The sequence below is a fragment of the Idiotropiscis lumnitzeri genome, chromosome 12 (genome assembly GCF_059441095.1).
Source record: "Idiotropiscis lumnitzeri isolate Australia: NSW breed Sydney's pygmy pipehorse chromosome 12, RoL_Ilum_1.0, whole genome shotgun sequence".
NCBI lineage: Eukaryota > Metazoa > Chordata > Actinopteri > Syngnathiformes > Syngnathidae > Idiotropiscis > Idiotropiscis lumnitzeri.
The window spans coordinates 20,939,535-20,960,181 of NC_142402.1; the positions used below are offsets into that span (position 1 = coordinate 20,939,535).

Consider the following 20,647-nt stretch of genomic DNA (forward strand, 5'->3'; position numbering starts at 1 on the left):
ACTCAGCTTCTGGCAAGCGGACGTCCTGCACAGCAAAATATTTCGAACTCAAAAGAGCCTCGCCGGGGCTCATCAAAGCCAAACCAATAAATGCGATTAACGTTTTGATGGCGTCATCATTTCTATTGTTTCAACCGTAAGTGTTGCAATCTTCGGCCTCGGGGATTTTCGAAAGACACGCGACACTTTTCCAACTATTGATGTTGCGCTTCAGAAGCTTTCATTTAGCGGAGAATTTACTGCGAGTCGTTTGCCGTTTTTATGTTTCGTTAAATCTGCTCCCGTTTACGCCAAAGATAAGCTGATTTATCTTTTGCATTTGTGTTCTTTTATCGCAATGATGTCAATCTTGTTTTCAGCACAGGCGAGAGGTGAAACCACTAAACATTTTTTGGTTGCCGACTCTTGATGGAAGTCAAGTCAAAGTCGAATTAGTCGTTGACGTCTGTTGACATTTTTTTTCAGGGTTACTACTTCCATTAAGAGTGGCTTGAAGAAGATATAAAAAGCTAGAAAACATTTTTTTTTAACTTTCAAGGCCGATAAATTATCATATGGTTTATTAGCGCGCCTCTATTTCTGCTGTGCTCGTGACCCTGCCTGCAGAAGCAGATTGGCCCAGCCACAGATTGGTTACTTGTGCAGCCAATCAGCTTCAAGCTGCCCGTTACCTCAAATGACACGCACTACGGGGCGCAGGTCCCACGAGCAGAGGAAGGTATGGCGGCAGACATTGCCAACATTTTAATAAATCTCAGTCTACTACAACAAAGGTGTCTATTTTCTAAAATCTAAAAAAAAGAGCCTTAACATTCTAATAAATATGTACTTAAAGGCATTTAAACTAAGTTTTGATTTTTTTAAATTTTGACACCATTTTACCCCTTTTATCTAGAAATGAAAATCGGCTTCAAATATCGGTTATCGGCCTCAATGACGACTAATAAACGGTATCGGCCCTGAAAAAAAAAAGTATATCGGTCCATCCCTAATCTGAAATAATTCAAACGTGTCATTTGTCACGGCCAGCACAAAATGAATCGCAGTCACCACCCAAAATGACTTCACGTAGGACAGCACTCAACTTCCTCCAAGCTGCACGCATCCAACATGACATGAAAGCCAAGACAAAAGTGAGCCTTGAAGTCATCGAGCTAATTTTAGAGTCGGGCCGCGCTTCCCGGAGTTGCGCGCTTCTGCAGGCGACTATCACACCACGTTTGTGAAAGCAAGCGGAGATGGTGTTGAAACCCAAGTGGGGGGGGGGGTGCGAGCTCTTCCACCGACGCCCGGCTAATTCCCCGGCACCGGTGCAAGGAAAATGCATTTGGAAGCATCTGCGCACCACGCGTGATCATTATGTTTTGGCACCACTTTTCCAAAGTCCTTCCGAGTGTCGCGGCGAGACGCTCGGGTGTGCTACGCTGGCATCCACGTGAAGCGCCGTCGCCAGCGCTCTCGCTCGATGTCGGCATCTCGCACCACCTCGGCATTCCGTCCTTTCGCACCTCTGCAGGATGCACACGCAACTTGTTTTCCATGCAAGTATTTAGGGAGAAAAGCCAGGAAGCGCTGAACGACCCCGCCGACTTGATGGACTACGGTTCGACTAGGCCGTTGCTTTTGAAGGGTAAGGGACATGAAAATAAAGCTGGACGAAGCTTTTTTAAGGAGTACAAGTGCAAAAAGGATTCCAATGATTACTCAAAAAAAAACCTAATGAAAAGGCCTTGAAAAAGATGCCGGTCTACCGAGATGTTTCAGAGAGACTAAAAGCATAGAATGCAGCATGGATATAATAAGAAGAATAGTATTTATTAATTTTTTGTGTGTGGTGTTGCCTCTTGATGTTGTGCTCAGAATGCGTCTTCTCTTCCTGCTGGTTGGTGCATCAGTTTGACAGCCGACCGCCTTCTCACTTGACAGTCACAGGAGGTGCGTGTGACTCATAGAATGCTGTCACAGCGACTAAATCAAACAGCAAACGTCCATGTCGACAAAAGTAGTTGCACAATCCTCCAAAACCGACATGGCGGCCAAGAGGGAATCATGACTTGATTGAGAAATTGATTTTTTTTTCAAACCAAAGTACTTCAATGACAACACATTGTTGGCTGGATAGAACACGTAAAAAAAATACATCAATAAAATAAACACTAGGAAAAAAAAGTATAAAAAAAAAATGTCATCAAAAATTGTGCCCATATAGACATAAAAAAATGAGCGAAATGCTGAATAACTACAAACCCAGTCGGGCTCGGAGGTCCACTTTTTTGTTCCTTTTTTACGTTTAAACTTTTTGTTTTATGTTAAATGTTGTCAACGTATGACAGTCTTTTTTGGAATCAACTTTTGTTTTTTTCTGCTTTGCTTCTGATTGTTGTTTTCTAAATGCTTGTTATTCCTCTTCTCAATTTTATTTATTTATTTTTATGATTATTATTATATATTGTGTCCTTGCTCGTGTGAAGCACATTGAGTTACCTTTTGTATGAAACGCGAGGAATCTTTTCGGGCAGCGCTGGCTCACATTTGGTTCGAATAAAGAGAATTCTGTTGAAATTTTTTTCCCCATTTTCAAAGGAAATGCTAAAATGTCCAGAACCGATGCCGGATGTTCTCCGTTCCTCTTCGATGACAGCTGGTCTCATAAATTGCTTAAGCAGGCAAATGCAGTCTTGGGTATGTTTTCTTGGAAACGCTTCATGGACGCCACGTTTCCTCGGCAATTGGGGGCAATCAAATGTTTATTGAAGCTTGTTATGAATTCATTAGTCGTCTCATGTGAATGATCCGACTTCAGCTCGAGAACTAGAAACCTTCCGAAACTTGTCGATTGTCAGTAAAAATGGAGCAAAATTTATTATTTTTTTTTTTTTCTGCCCGTTGAGGCTTATCGGCATCCAGCATCACCGGCATAGTTGGCCCCGAGCATCAACACGACTTTGCACGCCACTGCCCCGAGCCAAACAGGACCCCCCCCCCCCCCCAACCCCCCCCCGGATGCGGCCAGCTGTGGTTCGCTACTTTGTACAAATGCCCCCCTCCACCGCCCTTTCGCACCCCCCCACCGCCCCAAGTGGGTGTTCAAATGACAGGTAGCCGTATGATGAAAAGGTTCGGCTACATTAAAGTTGCATAACCAAAATGGCTCACATGAGGCGACCAAATCTAATTTAACGCGCCGGGCACAGAGTGAACTAGACCACAATGCTGCCGTTTGATAAAGTGATTCGCTTAGGCAGCGGGAACTGGAGCAAGGCCAGAGTGTTACATACGTCAAGAGACCAGGTCAACACACACACACACACACACACACACACACACACCCACACACCCCCACACACACACACACACACACACACACACACCCCCACACACACACACACACACACACACCCCATTGCTGTCATTCATTCACTTCTTTTTTATTTTCACCCCCAAATAATTTTTCTCTGATTTGTATTTTAATGAATTGATGTGCTTTAGTGTGCACTATTTTGAGGGACATTTTGTCATTTTTGTTCATTTGATTTTAATCATAAAAAATAAACAAACCTCGTTAATAGCTTGCTGTAAATTGTTCCGACAAGATAAATCAAGAGTTGTCATGAAAATGCACGCGGGTTGTTGTTGAGACTGCCGACTCAAGTGGGAGTGTGCAGGAGGGCCGTGGCTGAAATGATTGTCTTGATTTTAACGTTTTTAGAAGATACTGCGAGGTGACAGGTCAGAAACGCTCTCGGCCTTGACTTGAAGATAAAATCACGGGCAGTTCGAAAGAAACAGAAAGCAAAGTGTTTTTTCTCAGCTGAGTGACAAAGAAATGACTCACTGCCGAGGCATTTTTTTTCAGGAGGGCTCAGATTTCCATTTGCGGCTGTTTGTATGTTTTGAATCGAAAAATACCCTTCTCAAAAAAAAACAAAAAGGCAGATTTCAACTCACGTGTTTGCTATTTCCGAAAAGAAAAGAACGGCACCGCCCCGAGAGACCAGAAAACCCGATCGAGTCGTGACGTTGCGAGGCCGTGCTCAAGCCAAACTCGGTGTGACAAGCTCAAGTCAACATCATCACGCGTTAAGAAGACTCTCATCACCCGAACCTGTCGGCGCTCGCTCGTCACCGAGGCCGCGTCGGAGAGTCGACTCTTCGCTCCGCCTTGTGAAGATGCGCCGAGAAGGCGGTCCAAGCGGCCGACACAATCACGACCACTTCCACGTGCGAGTCTCGTTCAATTTCTCACGCACGTGCGCCGACGATGCTTCGATGCTGCTGAGCGGACTTTTTGGGGATCTCGGCATCTCGTTGCACGTTAGACAAAACAGCGTCTTCATCCTCTTCGCTCCGAGCTTTCCGCAAAAGACGATGAAACGCTCACCCTTTTGTGTCGATGCACAATGTCCAATCAAGGAAGTGGCTCACGTGTCCAATCTCCTTTTTTCTTGTAATCAGTCCTCTCGCGGGAAGTTTTACAAACTCGTGCTCAGGTTTCACTTTTCACAGAAGGAATATTGTTGTCTTCAGGAGAATAAAACAAACGGCTCCGCTTTGTGTTTATCAGGAGAACTAAAAAAATGAATAAAAAGTTGACCACATTTTCACCCAACTGAAATTTTTCATGTCAGAAGCCAAGTCAGCACCAACAGCACCGCGAGAAAGCAAGTCTCTTCCTCCCAATTTGAGGCTTCTGAATGATCTCAATTGCAATTCAAGTCAAAGTCATGCCTTTTTTTTTCTGCATTTGGGTCGATTGAATGCGCTGAGGGCATTTTTTTGGGGTGTGCGGTCACAAGTTTTAAACGCATTGTTAAAGGACAAATGCTGTGAAAATGATCCTAATGGTGGATTTCTTTTCTGTTTGTTTGGCTTCCGCTTCCAATTTCAAGTTGATACTTGATTTTATGCTGGCGGCTCTTTGGGATCTTCCGCTCATGAACGCACCGATTTGTCTTTGTCACGTGTGCGGTTTCGTACATTGCTGAAAAATTGCTCTGAGTGTTTGCAACATGATGAGTCTGCACGTGAGAGAAATGTCGCTTACACTTGATGTTCAAGGTTTGGGAAAAGGACCAATTTAAGAGTCGGGAGTCAGTGGACTGGAAATGCACGCGAGGAAGCTGAGGACAAAGGAAAGCGCATCCGACCGTTGTCACTCCATGAGATGCGCGTTCCATTTTTTTGGAAAAGGTGGCCTGCATTTTATCGAGCACTTTCATCAGACTTTTCACAGGATTGCGTCTTCCAAGTGTGTTAACGGTCGCTGGCCGATGACTCATCTGCGACTCTTTTCCCGTCCTCATTCTCTTCATGGCGAGAATTAATACAATCTTTGTTCCTGTGCGCCGCATGTACGGTATGCCGGCCGCGCATTTGCCGTCAGACGCTTTTCGCTGCAATCAGTTGGTGAGAGACATGAGCGAGAATCAAGAGCGCCTGAGGCGAAGACAATAAGCCAAACATGGAATCGCGTGTCGGGATAATGAGAGCATATTGCACGAGCGAGACGCATGCACGTGCCGTCACTTGCCATAAACGGCCGATGCTTGCTGCTCTGCGGCCTGACAAAAATTAGAAGAATAAATATAACAATAATATAACGTACGGCAAATACTTTTCATTTGAAGATTTTGTCAATTGTTTTAAATGACACGTCGGTCTCATGTCAAGTCATCTAATGAACGTCGGCGCAGCTTTTTTTGCCCCCCAAAATTCCAAATTGTATGACCTCATCCGTGTTCAACTTTACTTCTTACCACAATGCAACGTTCCAGATGCATTTCCCAAAATGTACAAAAGTGCCGGGCGCTTCTTCAAAGAATCGTATTAAAAATGGAGTACACCAGGAACGGGCTTCCCCGCAGGCACGAGCTCCGTCGAGAAGCTTTAAAGCCGAGAAGCCGGCTGCTACACATTTTCTATCTTTGGAGTAAAAAAAAAAAAATAATAATAATAATAACGTCCGACAGAAACACTTCGACTTCACCGTCAGCTTATCGAGAGCAATGACCTCCATCACCTACGGAGAAAGAAAATGCGTCTCATTTGCACCTTGTTTTGTATAATAAATAAGAAGAAGAATTGAACTAAATGTGACCATGTGGAGGATGTCTTATTTAGTACATAGGAATCGCCGAAGTTGAACACAATCTGCTGATTTGTTTGGATTTTATACAAGCAAAAGCAGGAGTTTAAAAAAAATGATAACAACAATACACCCCAAATGACAAAATAGGTTTTTTGGATCGGTAGCTAACGTGACAAGCTACATCTTATTCTTGTCAACTCGCAGAAACAAATCAATTCAAATGTCGCCGAAGATCCAAACAGGAAGTAGAAAAGTACCAAAATGAAGAAATCAGTAGCTGCGCTCAAGCTCCGTAAACAGAATCTACACGCTGCCAGTGATCTCCTTTGGAAATACAACAGCAAAAATGTGACAGCTAAATGTTAGCTAGCAAGCGTAAGAAGCTCATGCAGCAGCCTTCAGTTCAATTCCATCAAATTTGTGTTCACGCTGTTCTACGATAGCTCCACATTGTGTGTTAAATGTCAACCACGTAGCATCCAATGAAGTTCCTTCTCAAGGATTATTCTTCGACCGCCTCCATGTTTTTGCTTCCCTTCTTGGAGGCTTAAGGTCAGCGCATGTCGAGACTCAACTGTGGGCATGTGAAGACCCTTGAGACACTTTGACAAGGATGCAAAAAAAAAAAAAAAAAGAAAACAAATTCACGATTCACCGGTTCAATAAAATGACAGTGGAGTTATAAGTACAGAAAAAAATATAATAATACGAGAAAGTGACTACGAACTGAGAGTCTCAACAAAGCTGGTAAAAACTTTGCAACAAAAGGTCACAGCAAAAAGTGGAGGCGGAAAGGAACTGCGGTCTGGTGGTAGCAAACGAATGAATGAAAGAAACAGTCGAGCTTGCTCCACAAATTTGTTCCGAACATGACAGGACACAAGACAATCTGATAAAGGACAGCGGTAGACGCAGACTATTTCGACAAAGTGGACGCAGGTGGAGGAAATCACCATAAAGCGGAGACGCAAGGGCAGGAGGTAAAAACGAGACCTGAGACGTTAACATAAACGAGATAAGATCACTTTTGCGATTGAGGGCTGTAGAAATAGATTTGACATCAACTTAGACAAAATCCATCCAATTATTCAAGACCACTTGTTCAAGATGATGCTAGCGGATTTCTGGAAATATGCTAACGACGCGTACACTCCGGACTGGACTCGTTGTGCAATGATGGGTGAAATGTTTCCAAAAGACGCTGGTGACCCAGTCTCGTCCCCTGCTTGAGAATGATTTTACACACGAGAAGCAACCACCGGACTAAAAGTCTATTTTGTCTATTGAAATGTAGAAAATGGATCCAATCGTAAATGTCAGCGAACAAGCACCTGTATGGATTGTCAGCTTTTTAAGGAAAAAACACGTGATGAAGAGGCTGATGGCGAGCAAAAGGTAGATTCTGTAATTCTGCTACTTTTGTTTCTAAATGTCGTCCAATTAAAATCATCTAGCTCACAATGTTCTCCCAAAGGAAGACAAATGATTGATTCTCGAAAATAACACGTTTTCATTGATTTCCTCGATAAGTATCGGCAGCATAAATAAGTACCCGATACCTTAAAATAAGGCCAGTATCGGCCCCATCCGGTACGGGTGCGATCGGTAAACACCCATTGCGAGTAAAAATACACAAAGTGCAAATAAGGATACAAGACACAAAATTGCAAGCTTGTGTCACGTTTAAACAATTATTGACCCCACTTCTTACCCCAACTGCAAACTAAACCTTACAATAACCGCGCTTGCTCTACCCCAGTGCTTCCCAATTATTTTATGTTACGCACCCCCAGCAAGAAGATAACAAATAGTACCCCCCCCCCCCCACCACCCACTCTCTGCCACAATTTATAAATAATAGCATGTTCGTTGCAAAACAAACCTACAACGTCACCTTAATACTCGCCGAGCACAACGGGCAAGGAGAGCGCCACTGCCCACTACTGGAGTGGAGGTGCAATTACACTTTCTTGTAGCGTGGCGGGAAAAAAAGAACATGTTCCCCAGGGTCACACGTGCCCCCATCAGCATCACACCGGGAGGGGGGGGGCCTGCCCCACTATTTGTGAAGCACTGCTCTACCCTATCCTTACCTTTATTAACACCACCCAAACTCACTTTAGCCCCTCACCGTGATCCTGCTCTTTTTAGGGCGTGTGGTACAGATCCGAAAAAAGGTGACTCAAGGTCAGACAAAGTCGTGGCACCATTTCATAACAAGCCACATGATTCTCATCGCCCATTTCAGACGTACTGTAAAGCGACATGCAGCAGCCCGGCGCACAAACTTTATTAATCCAGATAAGAGAATCAATAGCCATCCTGGCTCGTGGCGCCGCTGACCGCAGAGGTCCTCGGCATGACAATGAAACGACGAGCACGCCACCGAGGTGGTGTTCATCCAGCGGAGGCGATGTAATTCAGCGCATAATTAGCTGCCGCCGAGTGGGGAAGGAAAAAAAAAAAAAAACGGTTGAGCGAGATACGGCTCGACTTTGCAAAGCTGACAAACTGCACTTTGTCTCGCCTGAGGCCTGACAGACACAAGACCGCACGGTCGCAAAAAAAAAAAAAAGAATGTTTGCAAACATCTCAAAACTGCACTGTCTCGACCCTGCCCGCTCGGCGCCGACTTAAAGAACTATAAATACACAAAGAGGGACACAGGAAGCTTTAAAAATTCATCAAGCTCTTACACTACTCGGCACGCACATGAATATTTAGAAAGGCGGCAAGACATGGAAGGGAATTTCCATCGCCTGACCTGAGAGGGCATGTTCGATCCGCGAGTGCTTTCATTTTGTGTCGGAATTTTGCCTTCATTCCGAAAATGTGAAACCCCGCTTCTCGGTTATGTTGTGCGAGCAACAGTAGCCCACTCCCAACTCATCCTCCTCTACAAACCTCCAGTCCCAACCCTCGGAAGCTACTCGTCTAATCATGTCACGGATGCCTCGAGATGACCAGAAAGCTCGCACTTGTGACTTGTTGTTGTGACACATGATTGCTCCCAACATACGAAAGTCGCAGCATCGAGCCTTTGGGGGGGGCTGGGGGGGGGGGGGGGCCCGCTTTCACCTGTCAAACCTTTTAAAAGCATGTACAATGGAGCACGCGATGCCTCGGCGCTTGACGCTGCGGTAGTTGCGACATCAACGTCTCCGCGAGGACTCATGTGCCGCCATTGTCGACGTGTCAGCGCCTCGTGAAATGGTCACGTGATTTCAAGTATTTAATTGTAGCCAATTAAAATTTGGCGTTGGGTCCTAGAGGATATGAGGGGCGCGGTTTACACCGATGACATTAAAGTGAAAACTTTGTTAAAGGGGAGACTAAACATGGTGTCGCCAAACATAATTAGCGCTCGTGTGTCGTGTTGAAGGAGCGCCGTCTGACGCATGCAGTCAAGGAGATTGGCAATTTCCTCAAGGCGAAGTGAGATGCGCAATCGATGCTGTGGCTCAGTATGGAAAAAAAAAAATATCCAACGAACGGAACCTCTCAAACATTGATTGGAGCGGTTTCATGCAGAAAAGGAAATATATCGGCAGGAAGATGGAGGGATGGCTGATAAACGGTTAGATTGGTACATAAATACAAAAAACAGTGATTGAACTTGGAACAACTTGAAAATACAAGTTTTCTTCACATTTATGGCTCGTAAACAATTTGCTGCAAAGTTGGAGGATGACCCAAAGGACAATTATTTCTGTAAACTTTTATTTTTTTGAAAATTTTCACAATTTTTAACCTCACAAAGGTCGCAGGCATTTTCACACACACAACAGTAACGAGAACGAGAAGGGGACGTCCCGACAGCAATATAGAAGGAGCTGCAGGAATTTCTGGCAAGTACGGGCTGCTTAGCACACGTGACAACAATCTCCCATCCTTTTTAGAGGTCTAGTACGCGGAAAAGGAAAAAGAGTGCGTTTTCGCAAGGAGGCGTGACACCGACTGGTACGTCCGAAGACGAAGTGCAGCGATTCAATCGATAGCCCGCTAGGCAAACTACTTCATTGTGCAACATTCATAAAGTTCAAACTTCATGTTGGCGACCTGAAGATCATCCAATTAAAAAAAAAAGCTAACAATGCAATATCTACCCATCAGATCTGTAATGTTGGGGCCATCACCAACTCAGCCACGGTCCCCCTGCAGCAGATTTCAATATCGAACTGCCAGACATCTTCTAAATCCATAAGAAGACAAGTGCAAGTGGCAGCACTTTATGCACGGGGAGCCGGGTCAATTTTATCACCAATGTCCGTCAAACGGAAGCGGCGGCAAAGCGGAAGGTGAGATAAGCAGTCAGCGAAAGTGTTTGGCGAGGATAATCATGTGGCACCGGAGCCGATTACGGAGATAAACGCCGTGTGAGAGCAAACAGCCACTTTGGAGAAAGTTTGGATTCTTGTCCTGATGCACCAGAGAACACTTTTGCAAAGAAAAAGTTTGCTCTCCCAGGAAAAATAATGGAAGGATTCGCATCCTCTCAGATTTATTATACGTAAATGATTTGATGGACTTGAACTTATCGAACATATTTCCCGACAGGCCTCTCAGAGTTGCCTGAAAATAATTGAATGTTCGCCCAAGTTATCAGCATGTCCAGTGCATGCACCACATGGACTGATCAGCAAACTAATTAACAAATACATTTTGGAAACGTGCAAATTCATAATTCATTAGCGACACGCTTTTCTCTTCAGACTCTGCTGGAAAACAAGTAGCCACTCAAATAGTCGCACACCCGCAGCACCCGAGCTCCGGCGGTGATAACGGAAGACGTACTCCGCATTGGCCTTGTAGAACAGTTAAGTGATCAAATATTCACCACTCTCAGAAAGAGATTTCATAGTGTCGCCTTTTATCATTTTCTCCTTTGACGGCCACTTCACTTCACTTTTGCTTTTTCCACATTTTGTACTGGGGGGGGGTAGAGGTGGGTGTTGTTGCAGTTGTTATGCGCAGATGGTGAAGGTTCAAGTCGCGGCCACCAATGTACAGGTTAAAAAAAAAACAAGTGGATTTCGTCAAGAAGGGAATCCCAGCGTAAAAACTGGACCAGGAAAATCATGCACACTCACCGTGGCGACTACGGTTTTTTTTTGCACATTTTATGTTCAGTGCTGCAGACTTTTTTTTTTTAATACGCCATCTCACTGGCCACTAAGCTCAAATTTTAGGGGCACAAGTAGAAAATTTAAGGGAGCACTGTAAATCGACTCGCATATTTACATTGGAACTCATTTTCACGCGACAATATTACTGACGAAAGGTTTGGAGCAGAAAAACATTCAAGTCATGATTTAGGTTTCTTTTTAAGACACACCAGATCAACGCCGTAGTGCTAAAAAAAAAATAATAATAATAATTTACCATGCACGCACCCGAGTAAGCAGATAAAAAAATTGTACTTTTACTGTCTCCAATTTTGGGGCATGTAATTTTGGAGTCCTGTAGCGTTATTACAGAACGGATTCAAAATGTACACACCATAACAGTTATTCTTGGAATACACATTCCAAAACGTATTACGATTTGGAATAATGCTTTGACATACAGTAAAATGTGGAAAACAGTCAAATGTGAACGCAATACAGATATGCAGAAATGGAAGGAAAATTAAAAAAAAAAAATTGCTCTGTACATTTTTAGATTCCACTGAATTTGGGAATTAAACTCACCAATTTTTATTCAAATAAAACAAAATGTTATGGTTCTCACAAGATTCCGTTTTTTATATCAGTTATGCAGCACCTTAATTCCCCTGACACAAGTCAAACAAATCAAGCCGCCTCTCCGAAACCAAGAGTTGCCATCCCCCTTTAAGTGGCTTGTCTTGTAGCATTAGACATGCTCAGTGTGGAGCGTCTGTTCCAGTGACAGGAGCGGATCTAACAATTGCCATCTCCTGTCATATACGCTTTCATCAAACCATAGCGAAGGAAGCGTGCATGAGCCTCAAACCAAAAATCAGGAACTTCCTTTTCTCCCCATGAGGATATAAAACATCTTACGGTTCGTGTTGTACTTGACTCCATTAATGTACTCCGGGCAGGCTCTCTCCACAATCCTCCCGGTGCTGCTCCGTGGCCAGCAGGTACCAATCTCATCAGTGATGGCGTTACAGTAGAAACCTGGGAGGAATTCAAAAATCTAAATCAAAAATAGATTCCATCTCAGTTGCCATTTCCTCACCTCTCGGCAGTGCGGGAGGAGGGAAAAAAAGAGTTCCTTCTTACCATCAGAGCTCAATAGCGAAAGTGAAGCATTTCCCCATAAAGTGTCTTGAAAGGCGTCTAGCAAAGTGCAATTTAAGTCCGCCAGCTCCCCGAATATGATCTGGTAGAGGGTCGCATCCATGGTCCCGACTAACGCATGTGGATGGAGAGGCGCGCGCACTGAGCGCAGCCGATCGAGCGAGCGCGCGCGCCTGCAAGTGAGCGGCGCTTTCGCTCCCCTGACGAACCGACGACTCGCGCTCCTGCTCCGCTGTGGACGCGCTGGCCAATCAGAGCCGCCTCCCATCATCGCCGTCATGATCGGCGCCAAAAGTATCACGTGTCAATCAACGACGCTGCTCGAAATTGTTATCGCAGCGCATGTCACGGCAAAGTTTGCTTTTATATATTATTGTAATTTAAAGAAACAGGTGGATTTGTTGCGTTAGGCATGCGATTATTCGAACAAAGGTTCCTATTGGAATAAACGCACGATGCGTGCTTACTTCCGGGTTCGAGTCGTTGCAGGCGCGAGGAAGAAAATCCGAAGCAGAAAAAAAAAGAAGGAAAGTAAGAAAAAAAGTTACATCTGAGTCTGTATTGGACATGGAGTTTTGATTACGCCCAAAATGAGACTCGCAAATTACCACAAGTGGCAGCCCAAAATAAACCAATCAATAATTAATTAATTAAATAAACAAAACTGTGTTGTGTGCTTTCACTCTCATAGACCTCAACGACATGTGACCCATATTATTTTTATTTTATGTTTCTTTTTTATTTTTTTATTTTTTTTCTTAATTTGGCTGCGCATCTGCTTATGCGACGCCCGCGTTTGACATGTAAATTCACAGACAATTTTTATTCATCATTGAAATCAAAAATATCTCGCTTTCGTCATTGCATGAGAAACGGCAACATGCAAACACTGTACCCATATTCATAAACCACTCCAAACATGCTGGGATGGGGACGGGGGGGGGTTGCAAATAAGGACCTGATATGTACCCCGCTGTGTCTGTTTTGTGCGCCTTGTTGTCTGATTAGTTTCACCTGGTCCCATCAGTCACATGTCCTCATGGGACAGCCAGTCACCTCCTTCTCCCTGCTCTCGTGTTTGGCCCAGCTGCGGCCCTCCATGTAATTTGACTGAGTGCCCATTTCCGTTCAGTTGTTGTTGGATCTTGTTTGTTTGCGGTCATTGACCTTGAAACTGCCTTCATTCAACTTGAGTACTTTTACTTGTTTTTGGAGAATAGACACTGTTGGGTGGGGGGATGCCTGAAAACCTACTTCCCTGCTACGTAACGTAAACTGTTCGAATAACGCTTTGAATATTTTTGTTTGTGGCTCTTTCTGAATATAATCAGCCTCGTAAATGTATCATTTAGGCGGATGTCAAAGGGTCCACGGACTTCTTTTACGCAAGAAATATTTCCAAGGAAATCCGTTAGAATCCTGCCAACAACTGATAATTTGGACAAATAATTAACAAATTTAGAGGAAAATATGGTCATATGTGAGAATTAAGTTGTGTTTTTTTTTAGTAAAGAAAGTTTTATTATATTTATTATTAATATTGACAAGATCAAAGTCAATAAAATAATCAAATAAAAAGTCGCAATTGCAAGCGAATGAAGTCAAGTCAGAACGACGCACTTATTAAAAACGTCATGTGATGTGGACCCTTAATTGACACCTCAAGGACACGTAACGGGCCAGGAACCTCCGTTTAGGAACCACAGATTGAGGCAAATTTTCTCTTGCCAATTGTTATTCCAAGGAATAATTTTAATTGTCACGTCCGACAAATCGTCTGCTAGATTAGTACAACCCCCGCCGACTCCCTTGCGCACGTTTGCGACGTCTAATTAAAATAAGCAGTGTGTGTCCGTTTTCAATTACAAGTGAAAGGACGGACGGATTTGAAAGTGACGGGCTTTTCACCACGGCAGACACCTCACGCTGCGAGCAGTTTTAAATTGTCACGCTACCTTCTTTGCCGCATCAAGTCATGTAAAGTCAATAAATTCCTTCCAGACTCTTAACTGTCATCAACATGTGGACAAAGTTTCCCAGGATTCCCTGGGTCTCACGTTTGCTTGTCTGCTACATTTGCAACATTCAACTGAGAGTCGGTGACGGTCGGCTCCTCATGAAAAGGAACCGAAGGACTCGGCCCACCGCATAGTCCCGCTCTTTCAAAAATAGGAAGCGGCGTCTAAAATCCAGTTTTGCGCCGAAAGCACAATTGCCCTCTTGATATTTAAAGAACGTTCATCTGAAATGGAAATCAGCATCCGGTTCCGCGCTCCCGACACTTAACATTCTCCCAAGCACGGCGGGCTTGTAGAAGGTTGAGTGGTGCTCCTTTTTTGCCATCACCTGCTGCAAGAATTCACGTCGCCGCTTCACGATGCGTCGTGTTACAGATGGCGAAAGACTCCAAACACGGGCAGGGAATATTTTGACATTACAAATCGGACCTTTCTCAACCCCTCGGCAACTTCCTCGTTTATTTACCTCCGCGACATGGACCGTGGCCTTTTTGTGGCCCGTTTCAGCCTCCCTGAGCGCTGAGCTTTGAAGATCACGCACCCACAGATATTTTAATATTTTAACAAGCAACTCACCGAACAACGTTGGGGCCCGAGCGCTAGAACTCAATTGGGTCGCGAGTGAGCCGGAGTCAATCCGAGACGTGTAAAGGAAAATTTGGGCACTTTTTGAAGTGATCGCGCGTGTTCAGATTTGCCTGCACGATTTACGGCTGTCATGACGCCGCTGGACAGAAGCCAACGGCAGAAGTCTCAGATTTCATCAACATTATTTAAAGCTCATTCGCTGTCTAATTTCCGATTCACATCCACTTCCCATCGTTTCTGGACTACAAAACACACCCGATTAAAAGCAGCAATCGCTAAATTTAGCCACAGATTTGTCCGTACGTTAGCCGCTTCGGATCTCCACGATCAGAAAATATTTGAAGACAAACCCGTTCTGGTGAATTTCCATTTTATTTCTTGGGCGGGAGATGAAAAGTAATGACATGATATTCGGTGAACTAAAATTATAGAGCCCGGTTTATTTCGATCGTGGATATTCCAGTTCGGGGAAGCAATTTGTCGGAAGTTTCAATTTAGCTCGCTGTGAATCATCAACGACTTCAGGTGGACTGCTCTGGGCACAATCTCGTACGCCGCAGTTTCCCTGCTTCTGCTGTGCTGTTATAACAACCCCCCCCCCCCCCCCCGCCACAAAGTCACCGTATGAAAAGCGCCGCAACTCTCCTGCTTGCTTCCAATTAATTCCATCCCGTCTGGAAGAAGACGAATGAGAATGTGGTTGAAGCGCATCAGAGTCCGACACATTCCGCTTCAGCAAGCGGCTTGACTCGTCTTCGGTGCTCGTGTCGTTTCCTAATTCCAAACGACGTACGGCAGCAAACACTTGACAACGTCCCCGACGCGTTTAGCTTCTTGACACACAAAACACGCCAAGGCCAATTCCACTCCTGTCCGTGCTCACATACTTGATGCAATGGCGTTGCTAGGTGTGGGATTTCTCGAATGAGTCTCAGCCCGGGGGGTCCTCGAGGGCGCCTTATTTTGATCATGTAATGTAATAAAAGGCCGCCGATGAGGAGTCGGCTTCATGTGGTTTAGGATGAATCACCGCATTTTTTTTTCTCTTTGCACTTTGGCAGCATGTTGAAATCCCCGATGTTTGGAACGACGCAATTTAAGAAAGCAAAATATTTTGTCCAAGTGAGTGCAATGATGCATCGTCGACTTAAAGTGAACGAGAGGAGGCGCCTACAATAGATTGCAAACAAGACGGCTGTGTTCACTCCCACAACGGTGCACACAACCGTAGCCAGCTTCTGAAATACCAAAAGGAAAAAAAAAAGGGTTAATAATAAATCTTTGCAAATAGGTCATGCTGACGATGCTGACGATGGATAGCAGCCACGGCTAACATCGGGCACACAAGCCTGATCGTGTGATTGAAAAAAATAAACCAAGGCCTGCGATAATGCACTCATGGAGAAATGGATTTTTGAGCGTGGCGCTGTCATGCGTCAGCCCAAGCAGCTTTGCGTGACAGAACGTCGGCTTAACAGGAGCTACTTAGCGCCTGCAGTCAAAAGCCCGCCGCCGTCTCAACATCGCCACAACGCGGGCCTCGTTCCGACTTCATTGAAGTGGCGCTCGGTGGACGGCACGCTGCTCAGGTGGCTCGTGAGACAAGTGCCGACAACTTGACTCCCGGATTCATTTGAGCAACGGATCGGAGCACTTGGGTCCGATCTGTGGATGACCCAAAACACCGGAACAGCATGTGTCATATTGGCCGAATAACGGCACAATGAAAATGTCATTTCAATGCTCATTTTTTTAACCCAGAAATGAACGGCCTCAACATGCCAGCAAGTGGAAATTTGACTTTTTCAGGAATCCTGAAAAAATTTCCGATTAGATTGTGCGCTTCCTACTTTTGTGGACAATTTCAATCCAATCAGTCAAAAGGAATCTTGATGACACCAAACCACATTTTATCCGCGTTGTTTTTTCTCCCCTGGGAGGATTACGCTAAGGGTTTGCGCTCCAAAATAGAAGCTAAGTGAGTCCAAAAAATAAATAAAAAAATCTATTGCCAATGTGGGATGTTCTCGACCTGACAATTCATACTGCGCTGTGATTTATTAAGCTGAAAATGCAAACAAACTATCTGAGCATCGTACGAGACCGGCGCTACCTCACATTTATTATGGCTGTCACTGGATACAAAATCTATTCGCAGCCACTCTTTCTCATAAGATTGTACTGAGCGTGCGTCCTTTGTCTCATAACAACAAACAAATAAAGCAAGAAGCTCATGGGATGAAAGCATTCAACAGGAAGACATTTCATTTATAGGCCCAAGTCATCCAACCGTCAATTTTGTCAACATGTTGAAAAATGAAAACTAGCTCAATGATAACGCAAAGGAAGACATGAACAAGTTAACAGGACTAGCACGGATTATGTACCCGTCAGTAGTTTGATCAGAACAGAAAATTAAAGACGAATGGTGCAGCAACACATGTAAACAGACAATCCATGAAGTATTTTATTTTTAGAGTTGCAGCTCACTAAATCTCATAGTTGTGAAACTCTCGCAGGATTATGTACATACTGCCCTCTAGTGGTCAAAGTGTGCGCTGTAGAAGGAGCACCATGAAACAACACACACACACACACTTAATTATTTTCTTTCAGTTTATGTTACGACTAAATATTTTTATGAACTATATTGCAGTGCTATTATTCATATTAAAAGGCCATTACCAAAAAAAATTATATTTTTTTTGGGGGGGGCTGGAATGGATTCATGCCCTTTTCATTTATTTCAATGTTAAAAGATGATTTGAAATACAAGCGTTTTGAATTCTGAGCTCGTTCACATAAATAAAATTCATAAGTAAAGAAAAGCTGTGAAAACTAAATCCAAGTCTAATTTACGGTTCATCTGTTCAGATACGTAAAAGGACAACAACAAAAATAAAAAAAAAGACAGTTCTGCCTCAGAGCTAGAAATGATCGCTCCGAATGTTGGAATGTTCCAAGAAGACGAGCACAATGTTGGGGGGAGTGTTTGAAGGCTGCGGGCCGAGGTGGAGCTCCAACGATCAGTCATGCTGCTCTTACGCGCCACTTGGTAGGCAACAAAGCGGGAAAAGAAAAGCACTCCAAAGTCTATTTACCCCTCAAAGAGAAAAAGAACCATGCAAGTATTCGTCTTCGGTATGGGCTCGGCAACTTTTGCCACCTGCTACGCGTTTTAAGCAAAGAAACACGATAACAAAAAATTGCATATACAATACATTATTTTTTACGATCCGAGCTTCTTGGATTTCTTCTTTGCATTTTCCAGCCGTCTTAATGAGCTGAGGCGGTGACTGCGAAGTCTCTCCGGTGAGGAGGCTGACTCGTGATTGTCACGAGAGATGCTCCTACAATTTTATTTGCATAGCTCATTTGGTAAGAGTTGCAGCTGCATGTCGCTGCTGCCGGATTATTCTTTCCTGAGCTTCTCTTGCAGGTGACAGTTTTTTTCCTCATGTGCGAGTTCACTCATGTTTAGCGACGGACCGATGATCCTGCGACTTAAACGACGACGCGACTTATACGTGAAGAAAAAATTAAATTCCACCGACGGCCACGCGAGGGCGCTCTAGTCTTATGTAGCGATATCTCCTACTCCTTACAAAGACACCTCGGAAAAAATGAAGACAAATTCGCCTCAAGAGAATCACGTTGTGCAGACGACAAAGCAGCAAATAGTGACAAAACGAGACAATAATTTGGGAAAGAGGAAGTTTGCGGTTTTGAAAGCGCTAGCAAGATTGAAACGTAGCTTCACTTCACTCTGCATGTTCTTTCTCACGCAAACTTTCAAGTTGGGCTCATTGATGACTTTTGTCCATACTGGAGGAGTTAATCTGAGCGTGAACGCTTCTCGGTCTGAATGCGCCCGCCATTATCCGCCAAGGAGTCGGCGTGAGCGGCGTTGCACACTCCAGCGCACGGAGGATTTCACAATAAAGAATAGACGGATGAAATTTCAGTCTTTTCCATCTCATTTGTATTTCCTGTTCATGAATCAGGTGGATTCATTTTCTGCGCCTGTGACATCTTCCTTTCCTCAGCAACACAAAATGTTCAGACTTTTTTTTAGCTTTCACCGTTCGGCAAATGCGAGCGAGATCCATTGACTGACTTGTTCGGAATCTTACAACGCAGCCCCGGAGCGAGAAGCTTTCAAGAAAATATCAGGCTTCTGTCGGAGCGCATGACGGCGAGCAAAGCCTTGAGGGAAAGGCTGCTTTCAATTTATTAGCGAGCTCTTGCGTACCTGATAAACGCAAACGCCGTCAATTGCCGCCGATGAATCTTCGCCGGATGACAATCCGATTATTCTGATGCCGTCTTGTTTCCATTCCTTACTATGATGTATTTGTATTTTTTTCCACCTGATATTTTTGGAGCCAAATAAAAACAAAAAGACCCAGCAGACCAAGACGATGCAACAACCATTCATTTTCTCGACCATACTGGCCATGATGTTCTCTGCTGTTTTACCTTTTTTATTGGCCGGCCGTTTGCTGATTGGCCCTGAGTAACGGTCCCGCCTGTTAACGCCGACATCCGTGCCACGTAATGAGTGTGAATCGCCCGCCGAACATGTTCCGATGATCAGCGCCATCTTTTATCGCAAAAGCGTGACATACGACATGCTAAGCGGCCTGCAGAAGCGCATTTGCCTCCCCGAGCATTTTCTAATCACATCCTGGCACGGTAATGAACATGTTCACATCCGTTTGCCCTGCGTGGAGGCGCTGACGTGTACAACACTTTCTTATCGGGCTGTTTACTCACACGCAAAAGAGGATTAGTTGCATCGGTCGGCTGCACGAATTGCCCTTGAAATCCCGACGTAAGCATTTGTGTAAGGGGAAGCGCCGCGTATCGGCGTTTCGCTTGGAGGCTGTGTTCTCGTGTGTGTGGGAAATCCCTAATTGTCACGTCCGGATGGCCACCGGTGACTTACTAACCAGCTTTTAAGCATCACAGAGGCAACGCGTCAATCGCATTTTCCATCCAATTCAATTAGGGGGGGGGCTTATCCATGTGGAGTAAAAGTGACGGTTGCATTCGGAAACACATCGGGCCCTATTTTGGAAGACACATAAAAGTCAGACGTCTGTTGTTTGACTTTATATTTGTGCGCTAATTTTCCTTTGGGGGAACGGCGTTGAATTTAAATGTCACTCCCCTGCCAGTAAATGATTGCTTCAAAAGAACGGATTGTCCTCTAATTAGATAACAGATAGGAACTTTACGAGGTTTAGCGGAGGAAGTTACTCTGTAATCAGCAAGTCTCTTTGAGCTGTCCTGAACGCGTCACCAATATGAGGGCACCTAACCGACTACACCCAAGACAGGTACTATATTAAAATGACGCATTTCACTTATCCCGGCTCCATCACATATTAATATGCTAATAAGTGATAACACGGATGACTAATCGGAATGACTAATGAGAAAGCATCCAGAATGTGGCTCACTTGGGAAAGCGATGCCTTCCACACACTTGCAATAACCACCATGCCGTGTACAACAGTAAGCACTCCATGTCCCCGGGAAGCGAGTGGGAGGCAACCATCCTTTAAAAAAAAAAAAAAAAGCAGTGTTGACGTGTGCACACAGTAAACCAATGCTTGAGTGTTTCCTTTGTTGCGGGGGTCTGAAGAGCCAGCAGCTTGCGTGTGGAAGTAGCCTGCTGACCA

The 20,647-nt window shown here is 44.5% G+C and overlaps 1 protein-coding gene across 3 annotated transcripts in view; it reads right to left on the bottom strand.

Annotated features, from left to right (window-relative positions):
* crhr2 (corticotropin releasing hormone receptor 2) overlaps positions 1–20,647 on the bottom strand; it is a 57,003-nt gene that overhangs the window by 12,480 nt on the left and 23,876 nt on the right. The window contains exons 1-2 of one of the 3 annotated variants that reach the window (XM_088311098.1): positions 12,337–12,576; positions 12,112–12,231 (exon numbers count right to left, since the gene is read on the bottom strand). In XM_088311098.1, the coding sequence (XP_088167224.1) occupies positions 12,112–12,231; positions 12,337–12,457 (241 nt within the window). In that variant the 5' untranslated portion in view covers positions 12,458–12,576. Of the gene's footprint in view, positions 1–12,111; positions 12,232–12,336; positions 12,577–20,647 lie in introns of those variants that run through there. The other 2 variants (XM_088311099.1, XM_088311100.1) reach the window with 2 other exon arrangements.